Source organism: Neoarius graeffei, chromosome 18 (genome assembly GCF_027579695.1).
Source record: "Neoarius graeffei isolate fNeoGra1 chromosome 18, fNeoGra1.pri, whole genome shotgun sequence".
In the NCBI taxonomy this organism is placed as follows: domain Eukaryota; kingdom Metazoa; phylum Chordata; class Actinopteri; order Siluriformes; family Ariidae; genus Neoarius; species Neoarius graeffei.
The window spans coordinates 52,824,915-52,847,785 of NC_083586.1; the positions used below are offsets into that span (position 1 = coordinate 52,824,915).

The 22,871-nt window shown below is 43.9% G+C and overlaps 1 protein-coding gene across 1 annotated transcript in view; it reads left to right on the plus strand.

The window, feature by feature from the left end:
* prkx (protein kinase X-linked) overlaps nucleotides 1–22,871 on the plus strand; it is a 119,299-nt gene that overhangs the window by 52,261 nt on the left and 44,167 nt on the right. The window contains exon 4 of the mRNA XM_060898992.1: nucleotides 15,729–15,848. Coding sequence (XP_060754975.1) covers nucleotides 15,729–15,848 — 120 coding nt within the window. The remainder of the gene's footprint in view (nucleotides 1–15,728; nucleotides 15,849–22,871) is intronic.

Below are 22,871 nucleotides of genomic sequence, written 5' to 3' on the forward strand. Positions count from 1 at the left end.
ACACGGCACATATTTGCATCGATGCTGCAGTGTAAATTTTGTGGAGCGTTCACACGTCACAAACCTGCTTACTCGAGAGAAGCGTGTTAGCACCGGTGCAGCCCCACTTGCGTTCACACGGCAGTTTTTGCGACCGTGCTATACGATAGTAATGAGGAAATGAAATATGCGCATGCGTGAAAATGTACTTCCTTTTCCCAGTTGTCATGGCATTACCAAGCGCCGGGAAAACAACGTGGATGAAGACACCAGTGTTGCCAGATACTGCTGACTTTTTCCAGCCCAAAACATGTTCAAATCCGCCAAAATGCACTTAAAACCGCCCAATCTGGCAACACTGGAAGACACACAGTTCTGTTTGTTGTTGATATTCGCCATTTTGGAAGCGCAAAATACCAGGATGCAAATTATGCAATGCCTGTATGTAATCAACTCTCCTCACGCGTAGCGAGTCTACCCCTGTAGCGTTCAGACGTCCCATTTTATATCGGTACTGCCCCGCAAACTAGCATTTACTCCGGAGTAAATTTCTTAAACCACCTCCCGAGCAGGGTTAGATTTGCACCGGTTTAAGCAGCTTTCAGGGGCGACACCGGTATAACTTTTGTACCATGTGAACGCTCTACCGGGGCAGCACCGGTGCTACACCGGAGTAAAAGTTGCCGTGTGGACAACCATTCACACTCCCATTCACACCTACAGTCAATTTAGAGTCACCAGTTAACCTAACCTGCATGTCTTTGGACTGTGGGGGAAACCGGAGCACCCGGAGGAAACCCACGCGGACACGGGGAGAACATGCAAACTCCCAAAACAATCATTAGTCAGTCAAACATTTCCAAACCCTTCAATCATGTAGTCAAGGTTTGAAAAAGGTTACAACCATAATGTTCTGAAAATGTGTCATGATATAATTATTTGCTTTACAATGAACTCATCCTGAATTCAACCGGATGGTCCTACTGTGGCATTTCTCACCATAGTGAAACCCACTGAAGTTCAATTAGCAATCAGTGCTAAGTGTGTTTACAGTGTAATTGTAGTCATGTGGAGCATTTCTGTAGTAATTTACCAACACATCTGAGGGAAATGTTGATCTTCTCAACATTCTTGTCAGGTTTTTACAGTCATTCTGCCTTCACGTTGTTTGTATTTTATACTTAATGGCTATGTGGTTGCTGGTAAAATTGCAATTCTTGAGTCATACCTAGTTTATGCTCATGGTTGTTGTTTTTGGTTGCCTCAGAAGTGTTTGTGCAACTGAAAATGTTGCAGCAACATACAGGAATATTAATACTCATGATGTGGATTTGTTTGTACAACTGCCAGAAAACTTGACGGGTTGACGGTTTATTAATCGCAATTATTTCACCAATGCATTGTTTGTACGTTATCAACCTATACGTTTTTATTAATAAATATATATATTTTTTTGATTTAGGAATCAAAATTGGGCTACTGCTTGAACAGTGTGCGTCTTTTGAATGATTTGGGAATAAATTCCTGAAGATAAATGTCACTGTAGTATACAGCTGATTGAACAGTCAAACCCTGAATGTAGTGTGTAGCTTGCATCGGAGATATTTTATAAGGAATCAAACACGGAGTGTGGTGTTGGAGGTAAATACTCAATGACAAGGTAGCGTAAAGCCCTCTGGTTTGAAGTGTTAGGCCTACTGTTCCCACACTGAAATGATTTCCTTGTATACCAACAGCACATCCTGTGGTTCATCCTCTTGTACCATAGCAACTTACAATTTTGATTCCTTGAGCAGTCCCTGGTACTTTTTATGCTGTGGTTGCTATAGAAATGATAATGTATGAGAGCATTCGCGTACCTGTGATTTTCCTGAAAGGTGGAACTACTGTCAGGAAAAAAAGTGTAAATCCTAATAATAGTTAAAGGTCTCCTTGCATCGTTTTTTCATTAATTGTGCGGTGGTCTCTAGTATGAATGAACGCCCTGTGTGAGCCGGTTTTGGTGAAAAAAAAAAAAAATGCTGTGGTTCTCCTGTTTCAGGCTGTTCTAGTTTGGTGGAGGAGTGGGTGGCGGGAGAACGACAGGATTTCAGCTCTTACTCATTAATATTCATGACATGTAAACGTGTTACCTCTGATTGGCTAACAGCACTGTGACGCTACCTCCAGTGGGTCAGAACAAGCGGATGTGGGTGTCTTTTTGTAAAAACTGTTTTGATTGGCTATTATGGTCTCGACATGGATGTTTTGACCAATAACAATGTAGATGTGGCAGCGGGGGCGTGGCTGAGCGGCGGTCTGTGAATGGAGGGCGGAGTCAGGGAAGGTAAGTGGCAGAATCACTGCACCTGACGGGAATTAACGTGTTTGTGTCTTCCCCAGTGACCGCGCCCTATAAGAGAAGAGGGAAAGCAGATGAAGGGAGCTCTCTCCCCAACCAGAACGCTTGTGTGCGCGCGTGTGACTGGGAGGGAGTCATTCATTCGTTCATTCATTTATTTATTTATTTAATTGAATACTCCCTGCGGCAGCGGCTCTCATCAAGGTACGGAGCAGAGCTCGCTTCGGGAGGTGTGGGGAATAACGTGCCCTGGCTGGGAGCTGACGGGCCCTGGCAGCGCTGGTTCGTTCGGGAGACGGCAGGGGTTGCTGGCTGCCAAGTCTGGGGAGGCTGGGACCTAGGGTTAGGTGAATTACGTCCTGAGGTGCGGAGCTAGCCCGCCCTGGGAGCACTCTTTCATTTGGGAGAGGGCAGAGGCCGCTGGCTGCCAAGTCTGGGGAGGCTGGGACCTCCCCTGCCCGAGTTACTAGCGTGCAAAGTCGGACTGGAGCCGCCGTTAGAAACGAAACTGATGCGGAGCGCCGCGCCTCAGGGCGAATTACATCTCTCTCCCGCGCTTTCTTCCCGTGGGCAGTCGCAAGCCAAGGTGGGCGAGGCCATGAATACTAATTTTCGAAGTGACGTAACTTTGTATGGCTTTTTCTGATCCGCTCGTTTTTCCGACTATTTTCTTTCATAAGCTAATACAGGGAATGGAAGTAGAATTACATTTTCACATGCAGCATGCATATGCAACTCGGATTGAACTATGGTATTTCAAAAAGAGCCAGTATTAAACGCTTTTGGTGGAAGGGCACCTTTTAAATAATAGTTGATTGTAGACCCATTGGTTCTTAAAACTGTATGATTTCCGAAAATGTTCTACCAACTTAAAGCTAGGGGAGGTGATTTTTTAAAGAAACCAGCAAAAGTAAGTGAGCTTACTTTTGGGCAAGATACAGTGCTTTTACCATTGGCAACAAGCTAAAAGTTCAGCTCTTTCGCACTCTACTAGAGCCCATCTTACTGTATGGTGCGGAAATGTGGACTCTGACAACACGACTCCAGGCCAAACTCAATGGGACATGTACCAAATTATTGCATCGTGCACAAATCATCAGTTGGCAACATTTTGCAACCTTGGACACAATTTATGGAGATCTCCCACAATATCACAGAGGCTCATCCAAAAATGCGTCCAATTCACTGGTCAGTCATCGGGCCAAGGATGTCGTGGAGACCACCTGGAAAGGTTCACTCCAGGAGACTTGCCTACCCTGGAGTTATTTTGCGGAATATCGGTGTGGCATTTGAGGACCTGGGCAAGGCAATGGAAAACTGAGATGTGTGGGGAAACAATTGTATGACGATTGACCCCATCCATTAAAATGGTTGACTGATGATTATGAAGGTGTAAAGTCCCTCCTGCTCCAGGATCTGATCTTCCCAGGCAGTCTCCTGTCCCAGTACTACCCAGCACTTCGAGGCACATGGGTGCGGCGCCGATCTCCGTTTCTATAGCCTTCAGTCTCTTGCCTATTACATAGCTTGGGGGCTGGTCCTCTGGTAGCCTCAAAAGTTTGACTCCTTACTCGCATCTGTATTGTAGTGTGCCTCACCAGATGGCAGTAGGTACCATTTTTATGATGGTCTTCGATGTGTCCCGAGCACGAGTAGAACTTGCAATCTCCCGGTTGAGAGGCGGACATGCAAACCACTAGGCCAACTCCCGAAGGTATACAACTGAAATTCCAGCTGTTCTCTCCAAAGCCACTCTTCCAAAGCACATGAACGCGCACTGCCTGATTATTGCAGGAGGATGAGTCCATGAGAGGGAGAGAAAGCACATTGGGAAAAGGAGCGCTACACATCATTATCATATCCGACTACCTCGTTCCATTGACGTGTAAGAAAACGCCTGATGTTATCAAAAAGAATGCAAACGACAAACATGTACACAGAGCTGTTGACTAGCTTTAAATATGTGTCTTTAGAAATGTCTGCTTAACCTTGTGGAAGACTCCAGGCATGAGCAATGAGTGCATGGGCAGGTAGGTAGACAGGAAGTCGGGTCATCTGATCATTTTATTCGGACTGAATGAAACGATTGGACGGGATTTTTACAGCTCTGCGACTGCCACGGATGACGGAGCGTTTTTCTTTTCATTGTCTGAGCTTTTGATTTATTCGTTACTGCTGGGATGGAAAGAGAATTTAAAGAAAAATTACAGAAATCGTTTTGAAAAAAAATTACATACCCTCGCTTTAAAATTGAACAGCTGCTATATGGGGGAAAGCATTGGTAGTTGTCATAAATATAATGCTGTAACGAAGTACATATCAAACTTGATGTAATAAGATAGTTTTTTTTTTTGTTTGTTTGTTTGTTTCTTTTCCCCCCCAAAAAGACACTTACAAGGCTTGTAACTACTCGGCTTGTCTGTCTTCACGGTTATTTATCCCCGAAGAGAGAGGCGCCCGTTTCTAAATAACCTTACTGAAATTGAACCACCAGCGGGGGCCCTGTAAGTATCACTCAAGTTAAAGAAAGAAAGAAAAGAATCTACCCTGGTGGGAGGTGAGAGAGTTCATGTGTTTTATGTGCAGTGCAGAATGCTGCAGTGTTTGATAGCCAAACTGACCCCTGTGGTATGTAAATCTATTGGGCTGCGATTTAATTTTTGCCCAATACAGACCGGAGAGAGAGGAATGGAGTCGGAGGAGGATGCTCTCCAATGTGCAACTGACCCACTTCTCGAAATGGAAAGCATGAAACAAGGAACAACGAAAAGTGATGGACTGATGGTGTGGAATTCTGTAATGTATTGATACTGCCATCTGGTGTCTGAAGTTTGTTATTGCTGGTGCTCTTCTGGGATGGGGATGAGTTTGAGTTGATCCTGAGACTGTCTCTCCTGGCAGGATGAACTGTTGCTCTTGCACTTTGTCCATTCCCCCCCCCCCCCCCCCCCCCCCCACTTTTTATGTCTTGATTAATATTCTAGGAAGAAGTTTGACTGACGTGACAAATAAATAACCAATCGCAGACCTTTTTTCCTTTTTTTCATCTTTTGGATAATTTTTAAAATTGGGATTCTGATTCAGTGACTGTATCTTGCTTTGAAACACTCATTGTGTCAGGGTTTTAAAAGCTTGTTTTGCCATGTACACTGGAGCCAATCAGATTGCAGCATTCTGAAGGTTGTGGCCAGAAAAGTGTACATGACCCTATCCTGTTAGTCTGGCTAATGCGACTTCAAAGCTCTGCGAGCATTTGGTCTGGCAAAGATATTAAGCCCAACCGTTTCCCAAAGCGTGTGGTTGACCCGCCTCCCTGAAATGCCTCAGTTTGCTACTGGTCGAAGCCAGAAAAGGCTGTGACGAAGCTGAAACCAATCACATCACTCTTTCCTCTGACGTATGTGACGCGACGGGGCTAACTGGTAGATTAAACTCCGACGAAGCCGGTTGGGAGCAAGGCGAAAACGTCCTTCCTTTCAATAAATACCTCCAGGGCTGCTCTTTGCTCCGTTTTCAATGAGAACTTGCTCCATGTTCGTAATGTTTCTAGTGAATGAAGCGCTTCCAGCATAGATTCTGTAAACAATCTATGGCTTCCGGTCGCAGTTCTACTACATCACTGCCTTGAACACGCCTCTACCCAGGGCCGTTGGAGATGCTCAAAGTTGATTGGCTCCCGATTTTTCGGGAGCTTGGAAGAGCTGTAGATAGCTTGCCTGGCCAGACTAAGCTTGCAACAGGCCCTCGTGTTGCGTCACGCTTAGGATGGGCGGGCCCAGGCTACTATCCTGTGAGACTTTCGTTACTGTGTCACAGCAGGCGACAAGTTGAGAAGACTCTTGTTGAGGACATGATGGTCTGATCCAGTAATGCTTTGTGGGTGAAGAGAAGTGTCTTCCTTACCTTTCCTATCATGAACGTAAGGAGTAGCCGAGACTGCATACAGAAATGCGAAGTGGGGGGAAAAAAATCTGGATGCTGATTGCACACAACTCGGTGAAATGACACGAGTCTGATTTCCATTTAGATTCACCAGAATATTTCTGGCTAACAACATCCACAACGTTTGGGAGAGGGGGGTATGGAGGGAACACCTTTCCCAGCATCCGTCCCTCCGCGCACAAAAACATCGTCACCACAGCAACTAAGCGAGTCTGTGCATCTCTATGGCACTCGCTGCCCTCCCACAGCTGAGAGAATGAAACGGAGGCCAAGCCGCACTAAAGGGCCATGGCGAGCCCAGCACGACTACCGAGCGTCATTTACTCAAGACCTTTTCTCACTTTCAACATCCACACAAGTTTAACTCGAGTGCTCTTCTATAAATTATATCCAGTTGCCTAGAAACACTCCAGAGATGCTGGAACTCTGAACTTTTATGGACAAAATCAGTTCCTGAGAATTGGAAGTCATACGTTTCCTGCTGGAGGATGAGCCTAATGGAACGTCTCCTTGGAAATTTTTCTCTGGGTCTGGTTACAGAGTTGCTATATCCTTATACCCCTAAGGTAAAAGTATTCCTTGATTTGCATTAAGCTATGGCCTAAAGGTTGGAGAAGCAGCCTTGGGCCCAAAGGGTTGCTGGTTTGATTCCCTTGACCAGCAGGAAAAAATGTAGGAGAGTGAATGAATAGTACTTTTCCCCTCCCTCCATCCCATGATCCATCTGTATACTTGATGGATCTTTAAACAAGAGCGCCTAACCCTGGGCACTGTACCAGTGTGGGAAATAAGGCCAGACCAGCAGATATTCATTCATTCATTCATTCATTCATTCATTCATTATCTCTAGCCGCTTTATCCTTCTACAGGGTCGCAGGCGAGCTGGAGCCTATCCCAGCTGACTACGGGCGAAAGGCGGGGTACACCCTGGACAAGTCGCCAGGTCATCACGGCTGATACATAGACACAGACAACCATTCACACTCACATTCACACCTACGGTCAATTTAGAGTCACCAGTTAACCTAACCAGCATGTCTTTGGACTGTGGGGGAAACCGGAGCACCCGGAGGAAACCCCTCGGACACGGGGAGAACATGCAGACTCCACACAGAAAGGCCCTCGCCGGCCCCGGGGCTCGAACCCAGGACCTTCTTGCTGTGAGGCGACAGCGCTAACCACTACACCACCGTGCCGCCCCACCAGCAGATATTGACCAGTAATTTTTGCATTTGTCCATTTATATTTCAAAAGCATACCGTATGCCTCAATTACACGTGAACATGTAATGGAGGATGTACAGAAGGATGGAGTGTAGATTAATATACTTATTGATTTATCATGGTAGCCGCGGGGTCTTAAAAGTCTTAAAGTCTTAAATTTAATATTCCAAAATTAAGGCCTTAAAAAGTCTTAAATTGCTTTGCTCAAGTCTTAATTTTTTTAAACAAAGGTCTTAAATTTACTCATACCATTCTACGATGTGAAAACGTGGGTTTTGCGTAACATCAGTGAATTTCTTGGAGTATGCGCAAAGAAAGAAACAATATTGATACATTTTCGCGCCGGCGCAATCGTCAGAGTCCGTGGTGGAGAGGAGACTCCGCGAATCGCAGCATGGGGAAGTGTCGTTTTAATCAGCAGCGGCTTTCAGATGAAAGATATCGTGATTGGGCGAGGGAGGTTCCTGGAAGCGACGTTGAAGCAAGATGCTGTGTTTGTCGAAAGACCTTCAAGTTGTCCACTATAGGTCATTTCGCTTTAGAGTCTCACATGAAGAGCTCAAAGCACATTGCATCTGCCCTCCACCGCCACCAGCCCATCACTCAGTTCTGCACGGTTCAATCTCCGAATGCACCTGGAGTTGGCACTAGCACCACTGTCGAACGTCAGCATCATCAGCCAAGCCAGACATCATCGGCAAGGCTAGCAACAACACAAGGGCCGAGCAGTGGCATGATGGGTGTCGGTGGAACCCCGACACTTCGGGCAGAGGTGCTCTGGATTTTAAAAACAATTACGGAACACCACTCGTACAGCTCGAATGAGGGCATAAGCGAACTCTTTAAGGCTGTGTTCCCAGACTCGGAAGTCGCTACAACATTCTCCTGTGGAAAAAACAAAACGTCTTACACAACAAAATTCGGTCTTGCTCCTTATATAACGAAGGAGTTGGTCAAAGGCGTTAACGAGGCAAGTGGTGGATTTCTCTCATTGTGTCTCTTATCTATCCACCTCCACATCTGTCTTCCCTCCCTCCCTCCCTTGTTTACTAGGAGTATTTACATTTCTTTTTATTCTTCAAAATGTAAAATGGTTGAAGCAAGTTGAATGCTGGGAAACTAAGACAAAGAGTTTGTCTGTTTTATCATCTCTGGTCATAATTAGTTTAGAGACCGTTCTTTAGGCCTCGAGTTGGGCCCTCAGTTTGGCTTTTTGGCTGGTGAGTGCACACCATTGTACCAATGTATTGGTACGCCAATTGCATTTTTGTGCACCTTTTAAGAGACTTTCGGCTTACCTCTTTTCTATCGCTCTATCTATCTGTCTTCCCATCTATCCCCCTTGTCTCTTATCTATCTATGCCCCTCTGTATCTCTCTCCCTCCCTCGTTTACAAGGGTACAAAATGTAAAATGGTTGAAGCAAGTGCTGGGAAACTAAGACAAAGAGTTTGTCTGTTTAGAGCGTTGTGAATGTTTTGATATTTTATTTTTTTAAAAAATACACCCACATCACTTTTTTATTTTAAGTATCATCTCTGGGTGCACAGTCATAATTAGTTCAGAGACAGTTCTTTAGGCCTCGAGTGAGGCCCTCAGTTTGGCTTTCTGACTGGTGAGTGCACACCTTTTGGCATTAATGTGTTGGTATGCCTATTGCATTTTTGTGTACCTTTAAAGGAACAGTCCACCGTACTTCCATAATGAAATATGCTCTTACCTGAATTGAGACGAGCTGCTCCGTACCTATCCGAGCTTTGCGCGACCTCCCAGTTAGTCAGACGCAGTCAGACGCGCTGTCACTCCTGTTAGCAATGTAGCTAGGCTCAGTATGGCCAATGGTATTTTTTGGGGCTGTAGTTAGATGTGACCAAACTCTTCCACGTTTTTCCTGTTTACATAGGTTTATATGACCAGTGATATGAAACAAGTTCAGTTAAAAAAAAAATTGAAACGTAGCGATTTTCTATGCTATGGAAAGTCCGCACTATAATGACAGGCGTACTAACACCTTCTGCGCGCTTCGGCAGCGCATTGATACCTGCACTCAGGAGTGAAGGTATCAATGCGCTGTCGAAGCGCGCAGAAGGTGTTAGTACGCCTGTCATTATAGTGCGGACTTTCCATAGCATAGAAAATCTCCACGTTTCAATTTGTGTAACTGAACTTTGTTTCATGTCACTGGTCATATAAACCTATGTAAACAGGAAAAACGCGGAAGAGTTTGGTCTCATCTAACTACAGCCCCAAAAAATACCATTGGCCATACTGAGCCTAGCTACATTGCTAACAGGAGTGACAGCGCGTCTGACTGACTGGGAGGGTCGCACAAAGCTCGGAGAGGTACGGATCAGCTCGTCTCAATTCAGAGAAGAACATATTTCATTATGGAAGTACGGTGGACTGTTCCTTTAAGTATATAACTTTTATAATAAAAGTATTTTTACTTGAAACATTTGTCATTATTGTGAATTTGATCTGGTGTTCTACGACCGCATAATGGGTGCGATGTAGGTCTTAATTCTCATTTAAGTGGTCTTAAAAATGTCTTAAAGTCTTAAATTTATCGTGGTCAAACCTGGGGAAACCCTGTTTATATTTCACTGTTCCTTGATGGTTTAGTTGCTCCCATAGAAGATTTTCATGTGACGTCATCACAACTGTTTACCATGTTGCCAGGCAAGCAAGTGTACGCAAGTGACGCCCAATTCAGTAAACATCCACCCATTATCCATAACTACTTATCCTGTGCAGGGTTGCAGGCAAGCTGGAGCCTGTCCCAGCTGACTGTAAGCGAGAGGCGGGGTACACCCTGGACAAGTTGCTAGATCATCGCAGGGCTGACGCATAGAGACAAACAACCGTTCGCACTCACATTCACACCTACGGTCAATTTAGAGCCACCAGTTAGCCTAACCTGCATGTCTTTTGGACTGTGGAGGAAACCCACGCAGACATGCGGAGAACATGCAAGCTCTACACAGAAAGGCTCAAACCCAGAACCTTTTTGCTGTGAGGCAACAGTGCTAACCACCACGCCACCGTGCCGCCCCAGTTCAGTAAACCTCTACAGATAAACCTGTAGAAGTTCCATCTAAAAGAACAATACCAGAGGCCTGTAGTGCTTTTGGATGTAATAACAGACATGGCGATAAGCCTGGTTTAACTTTCACTGCTTCCTGATGAACCTAGAAAGATGAGGGAAAAATGGTAAGCTGCAGTTAAACAGGAAGAAAAGCATCGCTGTGTGTGGAGAATATTTTACCGTATTTTCTGGACTATAGAGCGCACCTGTATATAAGCCGCATCCGCTCTATTTTAAAAAAAAAAATAAAAAAAAAGATATATAAGCCGCAGATATCTATGGTGAAAAATTAGATATTTACTGCATGTACAGAACGATTTTGTACTGTAAATGTACATGTATGTACCTGAATAGATTCTTTCCGAACAGTGCCTTTTAACACGGCAGCAACTTTGCTGATTAAAACGGAACAGAACCAAGAGAAAATAACCGGTATTTATTTACCTTCATTTCTCCTGTGTTTGAAACCACAAGTCACTTTAATCATCTTCGCTGGATTTGAAAATAATTACCAGTTAGTAATTTGTCGTGCGTGTTCTATCTGCTAAAGATCTGCTAATTCTTCTTTGCATTGATTTTTCGTCTATCTTATTTTTGATTCTACTTCCGGTTAGAGCGCCCCTAGCGGTGGAAGAAAAATCCACAGAATAGCCGCACCTTTGTCTAAGCCGCATGGTTCAAAACCTAGGAAAAAAGTAGCGGCTTATAGTCCAGAAAATACGGTAATCAGATTAGTGTGAAAGCTCTGTACAGCAATAAAATGTACATCTGAATGTGGGCTTTGGATGTGATATATTTTATCAGCTCTAATGCTTGGCTAAACTAGCAGTAGGTTTTTGTAATGCAGACTCAGCCAAACACCATAAAATATGCTAGCTCTAGGCCCTGGCTTGTTTATTACTATTAGAAGTCCATGTTTGACGTTATCGCCACCTTTTTCACGGTTGTCTGGGGGACTTGTGTGAATCGCGCAGATCCGAGGAGTCCATGTAACATAGGAAGTATAAGTATGAGAAGAAAACAGTAAATCAGAAAGCTGCGCACGTAAAGCCAATTGGCTGCGCGCCATTATCTGCTGCTGGCTGTACTTCACTGCACGCGCAAGGATTTCCATCAGTCCTACGCAAGTTACGTAATTGGCTTTACATGCGCAGCTTTCTGATTTACTGTTTTCTTCTCATACTTGTACTTCCTATGTTTCATGGACTGTAACGACATTTGCTTATTTAGTAATTTTAATACAGAATTTACTTTGAAATTCTAATCAGACACTCCAACGCGCCCCCCCCCCCCCCCCAAAAAAAAAAACTCCTCGGATCTGCACGATTCACACAAGTCCCCCAGACAGCCGTGAAAAAGGCGGCATCCACCAAAAGGCGCGCCGTTTGCATCCATGTTTTGTAAGCCTTTAGCATCTCCGGTGTAATTTGAAATCCCAAATATTAAATAGTTCAGGATGTCGTAATGTCCCAAATCCGATAGCTGGTTTGCTGAACACTTTTTAAGTGGAATAAATAAATTTGTGGGTACATTTAAGAAGCCACCTTTTATTTATTTATTTATTTATTTATTTTAATTTGTCACATGTACACTCAAGCACAATGAATTTCTTCCTCTGTATTTACGTTTAAATACAGTATAAATACGTTTGTGGGTAAGTTATATGGATCTGTAATGCCTGCATGTTTCAGTTTTTGGATGTAACCCGATCTGCTGGTATAAAATACATTTTTAATCGTTTCAGAGAGATTGTACTGACTGCAGTCGTCTCGAATTTTATTATTAACCATCGTGGCTGTTTCTTTGTTTGCCCGGCAATATGGCGGACGCTGCATGAAAAAAATCCGTGACGTCAGGGGAAAGTCCTCTACACCTGAAAAGATTTCTCGTACATCCTCTGCCGTGGCTTGTTGCATCCAGTCACGTCAACTGTTTGCGAGATGACCGCTTATTGAGAAAAGGGGAAAAAAAATCCATGAGAGGTCTGTGAAAACTCAAAATAAATCGAATTTGTTCGGAATCCATGACACTAGTCACAAGTTGTCACATGGTAAAGCTGTGTTATGAACATAACCACTTCAAATTGATGCTCCTTCTGAAAAAGACCTTTTAAATAAGGAATTTTATGAAGCTGTAGTTTAACAAAATGTAATGGAATACCGCTTGCTATAGAGCCTCGGTTTGCGCATACAAATACTGCAGGTGGGTGGGTTTTTTTTCTGCAGCTATCAAAACTCTCAAATCCGACAAGCTGTTGGTTAGCAGGGTGAAGAGGTCATCTCTGCAGAATTATCGTCTTGTCTACTGCCAATCAAACTGCCAGGATGTTGAAATGTGAGCGCACTTGCATGGGTGTAAATAGTCATCAAATCACTTTTGCAATGAATAAACAGCATGTGAATTATGTGTAGGATTGAGTTGAAGGGTTTTTTTTCCCCCCTCTCTGTGATAAGGGTTTGTTGGTGCGCCGTTGCTTCAGCTTTTAAACCTGGATGCATAAATGTATACTGAAATTTATTATTTTTTCCATAACTGAGCCATATAACCCAGCTGTCAGTCTCTTAGCTACACCTATTTAGTATTTTATTTAATACAGCAGGCAAATTGTTGTTTGACAAAGAAAATGTGTCTCTACACCGATTTGCTGCTTTATTAGGCAGTAGACCTAATAAATCTAACGGACCGAGGAAACGTGGCACAAATTGCCGTATTTATATTATCGCACTTTACATTCAATCTATACAGAATATAGGATGGAAGAAACTGCCTTATACCTCTGGGTTGGGTTTTTTTTTAGATAGAAATGTGAAAAGGACCGTTTATAAAATTGTGTGTGTTATTTGTTGTTTTTATTTAAGTTATTCCACAAAATCAAGCTGTACATGAGCCGATAGCCAATGAGGCACATAGCGCCATGGACGACGAGATTGAGTGGAATAAGAGTTTTAGAGTTTATTTTATTTTTAAAAGGGACAGTGTACAAATTAAACATTATCCTTGTGGTAAGGACAGATGTCTGTACCAGGTTATAGCAGTACATGCTAGTTTCCGCCTGTAGTCCCTTGGCAGGCGGATGTAATAAAAAAGATAAATAAAATGTACAGGAAATGTCACCAAATCTGTCATTAGAGCAATTTGTAGTGATTTAGACCAGTAGAATAGAAGTGGATAGCCTCATAAAGCATACAAAGCAGCATCAATTTTTCACAATCGCACACGCGCACACCATAAGTTAAGCGAAATGTGCAAAGGAATGTGCAAGCCAGTGCAAATATGCATTATCCCATCCCACTACCCCCTCTTTACATAGAGTACAAGTTTTACCACTCCAACCTCGAGAAAGAGAGAGAGGGAGAGCACGCAAGACATGCTCTCCAAACCTCCAAATAACTGTTTTATTATATCCACATTCACTGGATTTTGAGAAACGGAGCATTTTTATTTTTTGCAAATTTGACACAAAAATACAAAACATCCGACAAAATAATTTCCACTTAGAATGTGAACAAGCTGGCGAAATGACAGTAGCAATTTGTGAAAAATTGCTACCGAGCTGAGTGGGGCTGTTGGAGTTGCATTTCGACTACAACCGCGCTGAACCGTGCTGGCTGGAAGTGGGTGGACACATTGGGTGGAGTTAGCGAAAGTGGGTGGACGTCACGTGATGTCGTTAGGCGGCGCAAACAGTGACATCAGTGAGCTTTTAAGCGGTAGTCTCACGACCCGGATAGTAAACAATAAACATGGAGGACATGGAGTCGTTAGTGTTGCTGGTCTTGGTGCTGTGGCTTGTTGTCACCGACAACGCCAACAGATACTGGCAAGAGCGTATAGATGAGGCGAGGCGCATAAGGCTTCAGAAATTCCTTCTTCTTCTGGGTTTACAGTGTTTACAGATCCCAGCGTGCTCGCGGGGCGTGTGTGGGCATGTGAGGACACTCCTCCTCACCAATCAGTGCACAGGGGAGTGTCTCCTCACGCCCCTAGCCCCACTTGGCTCGGTTTGGCTCGCTTCAGCCCCACTCCAAAACTGTGCGAGTTTTGGGTGCTGAGCAGGGCTGAAGCGAGCTGAGTCGTGCTGCTCTGAGGTAGTCAAAACGCGAGCCGTGTCGGGCTGAAGTGAGCTGAAAAACGGTAGTGGAAAAGGGCCATTTGTTGCCACACACCCCCCCCCCCCCTTTTTTTTTTTTGTTGGTGGTGGGGGGGGGGTCTTCTCCTTTTTGGGTTTTTTGGTGGTTGGCAAGCCAACTTAAAGGTGCATCACTGCCACTGACTGGGCTGGAGTGTGGAACAGGAGATATTGGAGGGGACCTATTTTTAGCTATTTTTGTTTCTTTTAAATACTTGATGATTTTGGGGGTTTTGTTTTCAAGTAGAGTTTTTATTTCATCCTCAGTTGGTTCAGCAACACTGCTCTGCCATTTTGTTTTTCTCTACTCACGGTACATGAGCTGATAGCCAAGTAGTAGAGCAGCCAATCAGAGCGTGCGATTTGCTCATATCCAGTGAATGTGGTAGAATAATTATTTTGATCACTTGTGATGATATTTACAAGAATAGAAAGACGCAAAAATGAGTGGCATGTTATTATGGTGACCTGAGTTCTCCTTTTGGTTTGTAAATACGAAAGCCCAGTCATTTTCATCTCATCTCATTATCTCTAGCCGCTTTATCCTTCTACAGGGTCGCAGGCAAGCTGGAGCCTATCCCAGCTGACTACAGGCGAAAGGCGGGGTACACCCTGGACAAGTCGCCAGGTCATCGCAGGGCTGACACATAGACACAGACAACCATTCACACTCACATTCACACCTACGGTCAATTTAGAGTCACCAGTTAACCTAACCTGCATGTCTTTTGGACTGTGGGGGAAACCGGAGCACCCGGAGGAAACCCACGCAGACACGGGGAGAACATGCAAACTCCACACAGAAAGGCCCTCGCCGGCCACGGGGCTCGAACCCGGACCTTCTTGCTGTGAGGCGACAGCGCTAACCACTACACCACCATGCCGCCCCCAGTCATTTTGATTTTTTTTTTTTTTTTTTTAATCCTACTGATAATTTCAAATCAAAATCCTTTGTGGAATAAATGATACTGTCTGTGTGTATTATGTAAAAAGGATTTTGCCTGATTTTGTATTTGCTTTGTCTCTGCAGGACTTGGACTCTATGTGGCACTCCTGAGTATTTAGCTCCAGAGGTGATCCAGAGTAAAGGTCACGGCCGGGCGGTGGACTGGTGGGCTCTGGGGGTTCTCATTTTCGAAATGCTGGCTGGGTTAGTAGATCAAGGCACCCACACACACAAACACACACATTTAGAGAGAACTAGATAGAACTCGATGCCAACGGCGTCGATGGGGATGCCTCCGCCTGGTAGACTACACACCTTATTAAGCTGTGATTTGGGGATGGACATTTGACCTCAGAGTAATCTTGTCCTGTGACCTTTTAACCTCAAAATCTAATCAGTTCATGTTTGTCCCAAAGTGCACAAATGGTGCAAGTTTGGTGAAATTCCTTTCATTAGCCTTTGAGATACACTGTAAAAAAAGAATAGTTGAGAATACTTGAAATTTCAAGGCAACCGTCTGCATTAAGAATTTTATGTTTTGCCAATGATGTGCCCATGATAATCCAAACTATGATAAAACTGTTATCTTTATTAGGAATTCTTAATTAAGTCAATTTTCAATTCCTCATTCTGCCAACATAGATTTCTCTTTTTGCTGAACAGTGGCATTCACAGTAGTACAAAAAGGCAATTGAGGTTATCAGACTTTTTTAGGGGGCTTTTTTCACCTTTATTTGGATAGGACAGTGTAGAGACAGGAAATGAGCAGGACGGGGAGGGATCGGGAAACGACCTCGGGTCAGAATCGAACCTGGGTCCCCAGATTTATGGTATGGCGCCTTATCCACCTGAGCCATGACGCCATACCCACAACGTGGGTTTTAAAAATTTTTGTAATTGTGTAGAACAATGAAAAAGGCATGTATAGTTTAATGATAAATTGTGATAACCTCGGGGGCGTCGTGGCTCAGGTGGATAAGGCGCCATACCATAAATCCGGGGATCCGGGTTCGGTTCCGACCCGAGGTAATTTCCCGATCCCTCCCCGTCTCTCTCTCTCCCGCTCATTTCCTGTCTCTACGCTGTCCTATCCAAATAGAGGTGAAAAAAGCCCCAAAAAAATCTAAAAAAAAAAAAATTGTGATAACCTCAATTGCCTTTTTGTACTACTGTGAATGCCACTGTTCAGCAAAAAGAGAAATCTATGTTGGCAGAATGAGGAATTGAAAATTGACTTAATTAAGAATTCTTAATAAAGATAACAGTTTTATCATAGTTTGGATTATCATGGGCACATCGTTGGCAAAACATAAAATTCTTAATGCAGACGGTTGCCTTGAAATTTCAAGTATTCTCAACTATTTTTTTTTTACAGTGTATCACGTTCACAAGGTTTCGGGACAGACGGACGGACGGACGCACGCATGGACAGACGGACAACCCGGAAACATAATGCCTCCTGCACCTTAAGGTGGCGGAGGTATAATAACTACATGGGTGATTGTCATCCATCGGTTGCTTTGCTGTAGTAAGACAGGTTTTAGACCATAGGTGGCCAACCCGCGGCTCGCGAGCCGCATGCGGCTCTTTGCCTGGTGTCATGCGGCTCTCACCTTCACGTCCAAGTTGGTGTTCGTTTGTGGTTTTATGTGCGTTTTCGCTTCACTGCAGTTAATTACGGTTATTTTATTAAAGGTGCTTCGCTTGGTTTCATTACGGTATTTTCACATCATGACAAATGCGCAGGTGCGTTTGGGCACGCAAGCCTGAGTAGTGGGTGAGTGCTCATTCAGTTTTGATGCCTTGAGTGAGAGTAGAGTATACTGTAAGTGTAAATAGTCATGAGAACACAGAACACATTGAATGAGAAGGTGTGTCCAAACTTTTGGCATGTAGTGTATATACATTATGTATTTGTTCATTTGTTTTCCAGTTATCAATTTGTGTGTGCGTGTGTTCTTCTTTCAAAAATTTGAGCATTGTATTATATTTTATCTATATTTGCACTTGCACTGATCACTGTTCCCAGTGCCTATGGAGCTTGTACTGTTTGAGGAAATTAAATTAGCACTTTGTAATTTCCATTTTCCGACTGACTGTATTTATTTGAATACTTATTTATTTGAATGCAGGTCTTGTGCAGGTCATGCAATTGAGAATTCAAGCTGAATCAAAATGGCTTTTGCATTTTCGATGTTAAACAGGTAACTCCAAAATGCACTAGAATACAGGAAATTGCATCTAAGAAATCCAAAATTTTTCGGGGGAGGCCCCCCGGAACCCCCCCAATGGGGGGAATTCCCACATGTAAACAATGTCTGCCTTTGTGCCCCACCTACAATTTTCTTCACCAGTTGCCACTGTTGAAAATGACTGGCCTGTGGTCTTGGTACTGCAGTAAATGTATCATTATCATGTTGGTGTGGGGCATTGGTTAAGTTGGAGTGTGACATCAATGTGGCTGTGTGTGTGTGTGTGTGTCCGCACGCGCAGAAGGAAGGGTAATATTTGTGTGCCCATGTTCATGTGCCGATGTGGCTCTTTGCCGTAACACAGTAAGAATTGTGGCTCTTGGGCTCCGACTGGTTGGCCACCCCTGTTTTAGACGAACTGTAGCTTATCATTATAAATGTTCACCACTAGAGGGCAGCATTCATCCACAATTCCTCAGAAACTTGGCTAAGATGGATGAGGACCACTGGATGCTCTCGTGAAATGACAAATAACAGACAAGAGCCAGAATGGATGAGTGAACTCGACACATCTGGCTGCATTCAATTTCTCAAAAGCAGACAAACACTTGAGAAAGGTTGCGGCATATTAAAACGATTCAGAAATTCACATCGGTTTCCCGCAAATGTGAACTATACGGTACCAGGATGAACCTCCACCATCTGACTAGAGCAGTTACCCATCTCTCGGTCACACTTTCTCTCAGCCACGCCCTGACGATACATCTTCAACATGTTGAGGGTTTTTTGTTTGTTTTTGTATTGTTGACTACAAATACAATTTAACCTAAAATTATGATTTACTACTTTCTCAATTCAGCTATTGTTCATTCAGCGTAAAGATTACGATGCTCTGTTGTCTCTCTGGTTAAACTCCTATCTCATATAAAATAAAATGTGTGGGGCGGCACGGTGGTGTAGTGGTTAGCGCCGTCACCTCACAGCAAGAAGGTCCTGGGTTCGAGCCCCGTGGCCGGCGAGGGCCTTTCTGTGTAGAGTTTGCATGTTCTCCCCGTGTCTGCGTGGGTTTCCTCCGGGTGCTCCGGTTTCCCCCACAGTCCAAAGACATGCAGGTTAGGTTAACTGGTGACTCTAAATTGACCGTAGGTGTGAATGTGAGTGTGAATGGTTGTCTGTGTCTATGTGTCAGCCCTGTGATGACCTGGCGACTTGTCCAGGGTGTACCCCGCCTTTCGCCCGTAGTCAGCTGGGATAGGCTCCAGCTTGCCTGCGACCCTGTAGAACAGGATAAAGCAGCTAGAGATAATGAGATGAGATGTGTGCGTTTAAAATACACACTCACCGGCGACTTTATTAGGAACACCCATACATCCACCTGCTGTTTGATGCAGTTCTTTAATCAGCCAATCTCTTGACAGCAGCGCAATACATCAAATCCTGCAGATACAAATCAAGAGCTTCAGGTAATGTTCACAATGTTCAAAAATCAGAATGGGGGAAAAACTGTGATCTCAAAGTGTGACTTTCTTTCACTGTGGTATGGGTGTTGGTTTGAGCCAGATGGACTGGTTTGAGTATTTCAGAAACTGCTGATCTCCTGGGGTTTTCACACACAACAGTCTCTTGAGTTTACACAGAATGGTGTGAAAAACAAAAAACACTGAGTGAGCGACCGTTCTGTGGGTAGAAACAAATGCCTTGTTAAGAGAGGTCAGAGGAAAATGTCCAGATTTCTGGTTTGAGCTGCCAGCAAGGATATAGCAACTCGTATAATCACTCTTTACAACTGTGGTGGGCGGCACGGTGGTGTAGTGGTTAGCGCTGTCGCCTCACAGCAAGAAGGTCCGGGGTCATGCCCCGTGGCCGGCGAGGGCCTTTCTGTGCGGAGTTTGCATGTTCTCCCCGTGTCCGCGTGGGTTTCCTCCGGGTGCTCCGGTTTCCCCCACAGTCCAAAGACATGCAGGTTAGGTTAACTGGTGACTCTAAATTGAGCGTAGGTGTGAATGTGAGTGTGAATGGTTGTCTGTGTCTGTGTCAGCCCTGTGATGACCTGGCAACTTGTCCAGGGTGTACGCCGCCTTTCGCCCGTAGTCAGCTGGGATAGGCTCCAGCTTGCCTGCAACCCTGTAGAACAGGATAAAGCGGCTACAGATAATGAGATGAGAATGAGACAGCTGTGGTGAGCAGAAAAGCATCTCAGCGTGCAACAGCAGAAGACCAAACACTATCCTGCTAGTATAGGAGCTGTGCGACGATTACAGCTGTTGCATGGCTGAGGACAGATGCATCACCGGATATCTAGCTCAGAGGAGTGACTTATTTAAGCTGAGTGCAAATACAGCAGCTGGAGGAAAAGTAACAAATACTGTCATGGTAGTAAAAGGTCAAATCTAGAACATGTAATTGTAATTGGCCTTTTGCTGAAACTTTAGAGGGTTTGTGTATGAACAGGGTGAAAAAGGATCAAAACTAAATCTTTTAGGAAGCCTTGAAGACATGGTTTTCTTCAAGAGTGTAATTCATTGCGATATCAAAACCATATGATATGGGCGGCACGGTGGTGTAGTGGTTAGCACTGTCGCCTCACAGCAAGAAGGTTCTGGGTTCGAGCCCAGTGGCTGACGGGGGACTTTGTGCGGAGTTTGCATGTTCTCCCCGTGTCTGCATGGGTTTCCTCCAGGTGCTCCGATTTCCCCCACAGTCCAAAGACATGCAGGTTAGGCTAATTGGTGACTCTAAATTGACCGTAGGTGTGAATGTGAGTGTGAATGGTTGTTTGTCTGTGTCAGCCCTGTGATGACCTGGCGACTTGTCCAGGGTGTACCCCGCCTTTCAACCATACCCAACTGGTATAGTCTCCAGCTTGCCCACAACCCTGCGCAGGATAAGCGGTTACAGATAATGGGTGGATATGATGGTTTATTCTATCCACATTCACTGGATATGAGCAATCGCCTGCTCTGATTGGCTACTCTACTCATAGGTTATCAGCTCATATACTGTGAGTAGAGAAAAAGAAAATGACAGTGTTGCTGAACCAACAGAAGATGAAATAAAAACTCGACTCGAAAACAAAACCTCGAAAATATCCAAAGAAAAAAAAATATGGAATAAAAGTATTGTCTGTGTGTGTGTATACACAGTGGTGCTTGAAAGTTTGTGAACCCTTTAGAATTTTCTATATTTCTGCATAAATATGACCTGAAACATCAACAGCTTTTCACACAAGTCCTAAAAGTAGATAAAGAGAACCCAGTTAAACAAATGAGACAAAAATATTATACTTGGTCATTTATTTATTGAGGAAAATGATCCAGTATTACATATCTGTGAGTGGCAAAAGTATGTGAACCTTTGCTTTCAGTATCTGGTGTGACCCCCTTGTGCAGCAATAACTGCAACTAAACGTTTGCGGTAACTGTTGATCAGTCCTGCACACCGGCTTGGAGGAATTTTAGCCCGTTCCTCCGTACAGAACAGCTTCAACTCTGGGATGTTGGTGGGTTTCCTCACATGAACTGCTCGCTTCAGGTCCTTCCACAACATTTTGATTGGATTAAGGTCAGGACTTTGACTTGGCCATTCCAAAACATTAACTTTATTCTTCTTTAACCATTCTTTGGTAGAACAACTTGTGTGCTTAGGGTCGTTGTCTTGCTGCATGACCCACCTTCTCTTGAGATTCAGTTCATGGACAGATGTCCTGACATTTTCCTTTAGAAGTCGCTGGTATAATTCAGAATTGATTGTTCCATCAATGATAGCAAGCCGTCCTGGCCCAGATGTAGCAAGACAGGCCCAAACCATGATACCACCAGCACCATGTTTCACAGATGGGATAAGGTTCTTATGCTGGAATGCAGTGTTTTCCTTTCTCTAAACGTAACACTTCTCATTTAAACCAAAAAGTTCTATTTTGGTCTCATCTGTCCACAAAACATTTTTCCAATAGCCTTCTGGCTTGTTCACGTGATCTTTAGTAAACCGCAGAAGAGCAGCGATGTTCTTTTTGGAGAGCAGTGGCTTTCTCCTTGCAACCCTGCCATGCACACCATTGTTGTTCAGTGTTCTCCTGATGGTGGACTCATGAACATTAACATTAGCCAATGTGAGAGAGGCCTTCAGTTGCTTAGAAGTTACCCTGGGGTCCTTTGTGACCTTGCCGAATATTACACGCCTTGCTCTTGGAGTGATCTTTGTTGGCCGACCACTCCTAGGGAGGGTAACAATGGTCTTGAATTTCCTCCGTTTGTACACAATCTGTCTGACTGTGAATTGGTGGAGTCCAAACTCTTTAGAGATGGTTTTGTAACTTTTTCCAGCCTGATGAGCATCAACAACGCTTTTTCTGAGGTCCTCAGAAATCTCCTTTGTTCATGCCATGATACTTCCACAAACATGTGTTGTGAAGATCAGACTTTGATAGATCCCTGTTCTTTAAATAAAACAGGGTGCCCACTCACACCTGACTCTCATCCCATTGATTGAAAACACCTGACTCTAATTTCACCTTCAAATTAACTGCTAATCCTAGAGGTTCACGGATTGCCACTCACAGATATGTAATATTGGATCATTTTCCTCAATAAATAAATGACCAAGTATAATATTTTTGTCTCATTTGTTTAACTGGGTTCTCTTTATCTACTTTTAGGACTTGTGTGAAAATCTGATGATGTTTTAGGTCATATTTATGCAGAAATAGAGAAAATTCTAAAGGGTTCACAAACTTTCAAGCACCACTGTATACGGAAACCCAGACCTTCTTGCTCTGAGGCGACAGCGCTAACCACCACACCATGTGGATAGAATAAAACAGTTATTCCACTCAATCTTGTCATACATGGCTTATAGTTAACTCGGCGCTACGTGCCTCATCGGGTATCAGCTCATGTATGACTCGATTTCATGAAATAACTGTTAAATAGCCCAGGTACAAACGTACAAATGATTCCACACGTTTTTGTTGTTCCTTTGGTCAAGATTTATTTTTTAAGATTAATTCAGTTTTTTATGAAAGATGAGTTGATTTTGT